Source organism: Musa acuminata, chromosome BXJ3-9 (genome assembly GCF_036884655.1).
Source record: "Musa acuminata AAA Group cultivar baxijiao chromosome BXJ3-9, Cavendish_Baxijiao_AAA, whole genome shotgun sequence".
NCBI classification, from domain to species: Eukaryota; Viridiplantae; Streptophyta; class Magnoliopsida; order Zingiberales; family Musaceae; genus Musa; species Musa acuminata.
Window position 1 is genome coordinate 1,564,338 of NC_088357.1, and position 7,734 is coordinate 1,572,071.

The window sequence follows — 7,734 nt, forward strand, 5'->3', positions numbered from 1 at the left end:
CCCGGCGGTAACCCACTCGCCACCGTGCCACCCCCCACGTCTCCGCGGTCCAGTCCTGCTTCCATTCTTCTACTTCGCCAAATTGAGTAATGGGTTTAATCATATGTTATGATTGCAATCCATAGCCAGCTCAAGTCAGATTCAATTCAAAGATCGATTCGGCTCGGTTCGAGTCTGAGTCCCCGACGGGTCGAGTCGTGGAATAGGAGAAGCCTTATGGGTCATTACGGACCGATCAAGCCCACATAATCAATTATATTACCCGACCCAACCTGATCGATTACTGCAGCAGAACACCATGGCGTCGTTTGGGTTGGGAAAGATGAGCGACTTCCTTCTGCCGACGCTGTCGCGGAAACGCGACGTGGACTGCATCATCCGCGACACCCTCGACAAGGTCCTCGTCCTCCGCTTCGGCCGCGCCGCCGATCCTCTGTGCCCCCACTTCGACGAAATCGTACGCTGCGCCCCTCTCCTCCCATATCTTGTACTTCGTCTACTCGGTGCTTGGCGAAGCCTCTGATCTCGTGTGGCCTTCTGGCGCGCAGCTCTCCAAGACCTCTCGTGAGGTCTCTAAGTTCGCGACGATCGCGCTGGTGGACGTCGACTCCGAGGAGATTCAGGTCTACGTCAAGTACTTCGATATCACCTTGATACCCTCCACCGTCTTCTTCTTCAATGCTCATCATATGAAGATGGACTCCGGGTAATTCAATTACATCCCTAGATGAACATCTTGTTTCTGTCATCAACTCTCCTTATGTCTTGCCCGGTTCTGCGTTTCGTAGGAAATTTTAACCTTCCGCTTAGGTAATTTCTTTTTGCCCTAAATATTTGATTTGATATGTAGGTTTCTGCAAGTACGAAGGCTGTAATTTATTAGGGCATGCACAAGATGTCACCCTTTCTACGATATCTTATTTATTTTGCCCTAAATTTTAGTGGTAAATTTTCCTTGACATGAATACTTGTCACAAGGATGTTTAGAATTATTAGGTGTAGTCTGTAGATAAAAGTCCGCTAATTTGACATTTGACATGTTATTACGATGATTGTAGAGAATAGCAAATGCAATAGTAGCATCATCTCCTCTGTTTCACATCGTAGCCTGATTGGATATCCTAAAATTTCATCCGAAGCTGAACCCTATTAATTATCTAGGTATCTGAACTAAAACCATATACGGGTTACCTACCTTTATACCGAACTCATCCCAAACCCTATCGAAGGAAACCCTATCTAAGGGTACCAGAACCTTGTTTTGCTCGGTTGGGTATATTTGGATGCTCAAAAGAACCCAACCTACTAAGCTGAACCTAGAAGTAACATTAGGTTAGGCTACTTGCTAACCCAACCAGTCTATCTACCTATGTACCTGAACCCGACTGGAGCACATTCATCCTCACCTGAACCTGTTTCCTAGCTGATTAAAGGGTAAACAAGTTCATTATAAGCGGATCAAGTAGACCAAGGTGCAAAATAAATAAATAAATAAATAAATACCTCTGCCATCCCAAATTATGGCTCCCCTCTCTTCTCCTTTCCCGCTTTTTTACTCTCCTCTCTTCTTTTTTGTCTTTTGAGGCTGTCAGATTGGCTGGAATTGGTCAAAACTGGCCAACTCTGGTAATGATTTGTAGATTCTAGTCAAAATCCACTGACTTATTACTATAAACTGGGAAGTCAACAAAAGTTGGAGTGGCCTTTGACGATAATGATATGGATTCTATTCCTTTTTATAGTGATTTGGTTCTATTCTTTAATGACTATTTTCACCTTAAATGTAACTTGATAAGTGAATTTTTCGGCCATGTGTCTCTTGGTAAACTGTATTTTTTATTGTATTCAGGACTGCTGATCATACTAAGTGGGTTGGATCTTTTCATAGCAAACAAGACTTAATCGATGTTGTTGAGGTGAGTGCCATGCTCCTCACTTGGAAGGTCCTTTTTCTGAATTAAATATATTATATTCAGTTTCATCTACTGAATTCATTAAGCTTAAGATGATGCCACATGATAGGTTAGTCTTAATATCAGTAGAACAAAAGCTAGAAGATTTTTTTTTTTCATTTCATAATTTGAGAATACAGTTACATAGTTTGATTTTGGACGTCCGAGATACTTATTCTTTCTTGGATTGTATGGGAAAAAAAAAATGGAACTGAATGACTTCCGTAGCAAAGTTTGTAGAACTTTGATAATTTTTTGTGTCTGTAAGAAATGAAGATGTCCTTTTTGATGAATAAGTAGGAATTATCCCTTGTCACTGAGACTTTATCATCAGATCTTCCTAATCTAGTTAGCTGGCTTCCAAATGCAATTATCTTCATCCATGATTACCAGTATAGTTGGTCTGTTATATTGGTTTTTCTCTTCTGGTAATATTTTTCGCAAGAGATTAAACCTGTCATCAAGGCTCATATGATCAAGAATGGGATTGGGATTAGCTAACTGCATTATGATTGAGATTCATTACATCTGATCAATTGGAGCAGGATAAATTGAGAAAATAATTTAAACATGAAAAGTGTAGAAATTATAAAAATAACAAAGTCTGGAAAACAAAATATAAAAAATGATAGTTTTTTGAAAGAGTAAAACAATATGTTTTTATGTAAAGCCACAGTTGTCAGTTTCTAATTTCTTTGACTTGGCCATATCTTAATTTAATATGAATAGCTGCACATTGTATTCCTGAACTTCTTATGTATGAAAATGTGAAAATATCTGTCTATGTACCAGCTTATGCAATCTGGGGGTGATTCCATGGGATGGGCTGCATATCATACATAGATGATTGAACCTTAGAAGTTTACCTTATGGATATGCATATGATACCTTAGAAATGATGGGGGATAATATATCTGAACTGGATGTCTTCATTTTAGAATAAGACTGCTATCTGCTGATGTCGCCACCCTCATCTACCAACACAGTTGACTGTTACCTGAGTACGGAGGATGACCTTTAGAGTTGCTCTAGGCATAACCTTTTTTTACATGATATATAATTCACCATCTAACTCATACATTAACATTCTGACTATCTTTCAAAACACAACAACAGAAAGTTCTAATATTTTGATCAACATAAACCAACTACTAAGTGCTCAAGAATTTAGTGGCGATGTGTATCTCATTGTTCAACCAACATTTCTGGACAGTGGAAGGACCATCTGTTTTTGGGGTATATTCTGTATATTTAACTCCCAACTGATTTGATGAAATCATATTTGAACTTGCTTTTAGTCTGGTTGAAAATTTGCAGAACTTTGTAGAACTTTGTGTTTTTTTTGAAAGAAAGGCAAATTAGATAAACTTAGAAAACAAACTTATAAAATATCCGGAGTTTCTCTAGACCAAAAAAATAGCAGATACATTCTGTCTAGCATAATTAGCAAGATTGTGAGCCTTGTTAAGGTCTCTTGGGATGTAACTCCAGTTGGAAACCTTCACTGTCTTAGCTAGATGGAGGATGTCTTTGCATAGAAATCTCAGGTGCCAGGGTACACAACCAGCATTGTGCAGCACACTAATTACTTGCCTAGAATCTGATCTCACCCAGATTTGAGTAAATCCAAGTTGTAGTGCACATTGAAGCCCCACTTAACTGCCAAACATTCTGCTTGGAAAGCATCAGAAAGTCATCTATGGTTGCACCTCCTGCAACAACAATACCCTCAAGTCACTAAAAACAAAATGTGTTTGTAGAACTTTGTTATTTTTTATAGTTTCTGCTGGTTTCTATAGCCAAAGTCTAGCTCTAGTTAAGAATATTATTCAATATTCAGTAGCATGCTGTAACATCCGACTAAAAAGGACCCAAGCTTCCATCTACCTTAAATTTCTTCCCTTTTCATGTTTCCTTTTTCTTTCTTTGTTCACTTTTACAAGTTCTCGAGGCTGTTTGCTTTACCTTTCGGCATGCTGTTCTCATCTGGTAAGTTTATCCTCTTCAAAAGTTTCTTTTCCCTACCCGAAAAAGAAATACCTCTCGCAAAGTAGCCATCCATACCCAGAATGAAACTTGCAGTTAGAAATTTTACTTGTTGAGTCATCAATAGTTCCTTCTTCTCACTAATGTTTGTTATCTAGCAGCAGTCTATGATGTAATATTATTATGATGCCTCTTTATAATAAATAGATTCTCCCAAAAGAAGCCATATAACCTTTATATTTTGTTGCCTCTCGTAGGCTATATTTAGAGGGGCGATGAAAGGCAAGCTGATCGTTAGCTGTCCACTTCCACCAGAGAGGATACCCAGATTTCAGCTGCTCTTCAAGGACGTGTAGCGATGAGTTGGAAGGTGGACGTGATAGTGTGTGTCGAAGGGGATGACATAATGACTCTTGGTATTCATCCTCTTAACGGTTCTTTTAGTAGCTTCTAATCAAGTGTCAAATGCACATGAATCATTGTGTCAAATGACATGTTCAAGCATTCTAAAATCCCTTGGATCGATCATTTTACTGTAAGCTGTGTACATATATTATTATTTTGCTTCATTGCATACAAATACGAGCATTATTTGCTTCATTCAGTGTTAGATACAAATTTGGAAAAACATTACTTGAAATACAAATTTGCTTTGTTACGGAAATATAGTTATTTGCTATCTCCATGCATTAGTTCACCAATTTTACTCTATGGATTCTTAATCTAATGATTTAAGCTTGTTCGACTTAGTGGAGTCTGATCCCCCCCTCATCTCATCTTCTAACCTTCTCACTGTCCTTCATTCCTTACACATGAAACCAGTAAACAATTTTTTCTCCCACTCCTCATCACATGCATGTAGTTAGACGTAAAAAATAAACAAGCCATCTAAGTTTTCTTCCTCTCTTCTTTTTTTTTTATGGTCCGGGTAACAAGTAATACGATTAAAGCAATGATAATAACCAAATGCAGATAGAGGCATGCTACAGTATCCAGGACTCAATTATCAAAAGAAAACGTGATTTATCATCAAGAAGAACTTGCAAGTTGCAAGACATTGTCAAGTCCCTTGACTTCAACCAACACAAGCACAATCTGCTTCAAACGCCATGTGAGGAACTCGGAAGACAACCAATTTTGTCTTTGGCTTACCCTTGGCCAATGAGAACACTGCTTTTAATCAAAAGCCTCTTGAATAGAGCGTTGAAACAACAGTTTTCTTCCACCCAAGCCTCCAAATTAGACTGCATAAAGAGCGCAGTCCGAACAAACGCATTTCTTGAGGCCAACTGTGGTGGATGATGCTGCAAGTAATAAGCCCACTAGCTTTCATTTCCAGTCTGGTCTTCACACACACCTGCATTAAAAGGCATCAATAGAAGCTTGGAATACAACCATTCTTCCCCGGAAAGGCGACAAATACTGGCCAACTACACCAGTAAAGGTTGTCCATGGAAAGCATCTTAAATGAAGACACTAGTCATAAGAAAAAACCAGATTTATTAAGCTTTTTTTATGTGAAAACAACTGCTAAAATTTACCATACTAAATAATTAAAACACTAAATAACATTTGTGAGCAGCTTCCTCTAAATCTACTTATGAGATGAAACAGAATATGACAGGCATATTAAGAATTGAAAGTTCTCGCCATGCAAATTCAAAAATAGTTTCTAATATTTTGCATGATACGCCACTAAAAGTGACCACCGGGAAGCCGTGGGAAGCAACTTACTTGATTGCTTCATGACAAACACAATCACTGCTAGATCATGAATCCATGTATCTTCATGAGATGTCAAAGAACAGAGGCAATAAACACGTCAAACATCATAAGGAAGAAAATGAAACCATGAAACTCACATTCCATACAATTATGTTAATTTCCTGAAATGTAATAGATGATGTGGATGCACTAAACTGAGAGATAAGCATCAAAAGTTGCAAGGATATTCTTATTTGAAAAATGAGAATAAGAAGCCTGCATTTTCTTGAAAAAAGTAATCGGTGATCCCTTAAAATGCTATAGTTCTCATCACCTGGAACAATTAAATCTCTTGAGAGAATCTACATGAATTCTTCCGATAATAACAATGCTATTAAGCTTCTGCTCCAAACATCTAGTACGTAAGTTACGGATAATCTAAAGCTATATTTAGATAAAACCTACACAAGTAGGTTGGATAATTACAATGTATATAAGCAAATATTAACAGAATTAGCTTTGAAGATTTTGTTTCATGCATGACTTAATAAGCTCCCAACAACACAACTATGAAGTTATCCACCAACTATGAAATATGCAATCAAATAGATAGAAAATTAGTTCAGAAAGGTTTTACTTTTAGGCATCCAATTTACAATGTATGAGATTAATAAGCTACACAAAACCTAAGGTCATCCATCAAAAATTCTATTTTCTTCCACAGAATAAATGGTTCAAATCCTGATAAATGGTGGTTCAGCATAAATGAAAGCTAATATGAGTGGAGACCATTTAAAAGGTAAACATATATGGCAGTAATACAAAATTCAATCCGAGAACGGTGTTGTTTTATTTTTTTTTCCAAGTACCAAGATCAAACAGAACTACTGCATCTGAAAATAATCTTTTGGGTGAACAGATTAAGCCTGTATTCAAATGGTTTAACTACCGTGATCAGTATGTCTCAACACTACAAAACAGATCAAGAATGGGTTCAATTGAAGATGTAAAAGGACAACAATTGGAAAGGCGAAAGCTTTATACCCTAGATCTTGATGATCTTAGCAGCTTTGACCACAGGATTAGCCTTAGCAATCTCCTCCCTCCCCAACGCCTTGTAATCGAATGAGCAATCATGAGTGTCGGAATACCGGTGCCGACCGCAGAAGAGATCCCCGCATCGGCACCGGAATCCGGTCAGCCCCACCTTTCTCCCGCAAGTAGAGCACCCGTTGATGAATTTTACCTGCGGTTTGGATTCCTCCTCAGGCTTCGACTCCTTGTCGGTCTTGGGCGTGGTAGATGCCGCAACGGCGGTCTCCGTAGCCGTAGTCTCCGCTCTCGGGTTCGGTGATTGCTCGCAAGGTTTCAAGAACAGAGACGGGGGTAACGGGGACGATGATGGAGGAGCGGGGGTCGACGGGGAAGGGGAGGAAGGTTTGAGGATTTCGGCTTCGTCTTTGTCAAGATTACAACTTTCTCGAGCCATTTGATGCACTGGAACAGATGCGAACACAAGCAGATCGAGGATATTGGAGCCGAACAGGATTAAGAACTAAGAATAAGTTTCAAGGATCGATAAAAGAGGGATATCTGAAGTCTCCAATCGACGTGATGGGTGAAAAAAAGAGGTTTTCAGGACGGATTCATAAGAAATCAAATAAAATTCGATCTCAACCCTCAAAAAGGGACGAATTTTCCAACAAAAAAAGCACAAAAAATCAGTAGTCAGGAGGGACTAAATCTGCAGGGGATCGATCAGGATGTAAGCTTCGTTGAACGCGAAATCGAATCGGAGGCAGGATGAGGCTGTCAGAGATTTTTCCCCATGCTTCCTAGGAATCAAGTTCGAAGGGCAGCGACAACCGAGAAGATGATCAGAAAGAGGGGAACCCTGATCGATCCGATCGAGGAAGTGGCGAAAGAATCGGTGGAAACAGGGGAAGATGAAGGAAAAGTAAAGGTGGGAACTTCGGAGGCGGTGGAGGAAAAGGACGAATAAATGGGGAATACATCCGTCGCAATACAAATGATAAGGCGATTAAAATAAAGCAAAATGGTCGAAATAATCTTCGTGTCCAAGCGAAATTCC

General features: G+C 39.0%; 1 protein-coding gene and 1 long non-coding RNA gene across 2 annotated transcripts; one reads left to right on the plus strand and one right to left on the minus strand.

The window, feature by feature from the left end:
- Positions 1–280: 280 nt before the first annotated feature.
- On the plus strand, positions 281–4,538 carry LOC135649765 (uncharacterized). Its single transcript, XM_065168530.1, has 4 exons — positions 281–457; positions 549–706; positions 1,850–1,916; positions 4,196–4,538. The coding sequence occupies exons 1-4, from the start codon at positions 299–301 to the stop codon at positions 4,292–4,294; spliced, it is 483 nt and encodes a 160-aa protein (XP_065024602.1). The 5' UTR covers positions 281–298; the 3' UTR covers positions 4,295–4,538.
- Positions 4,539–4,941: 403 nt separating this feature from the next.
- On the minus strand, positions 4,942–7,696 carry LOC135649766 (uncharacterized). The gene is made up of 2 exons (XR_010501390.1): positions 6,687–7,696; positions 4,942–5,295 (listed from the first exon to the last, which is right to left on the minus strand). It is a non-coding gene; the product is annotated as an uncharacterized LOC135649766 (long non-coding RNA).
- Between the last annotated feature and the right edge of the window lie 38 nt (positions 7,697–7,734).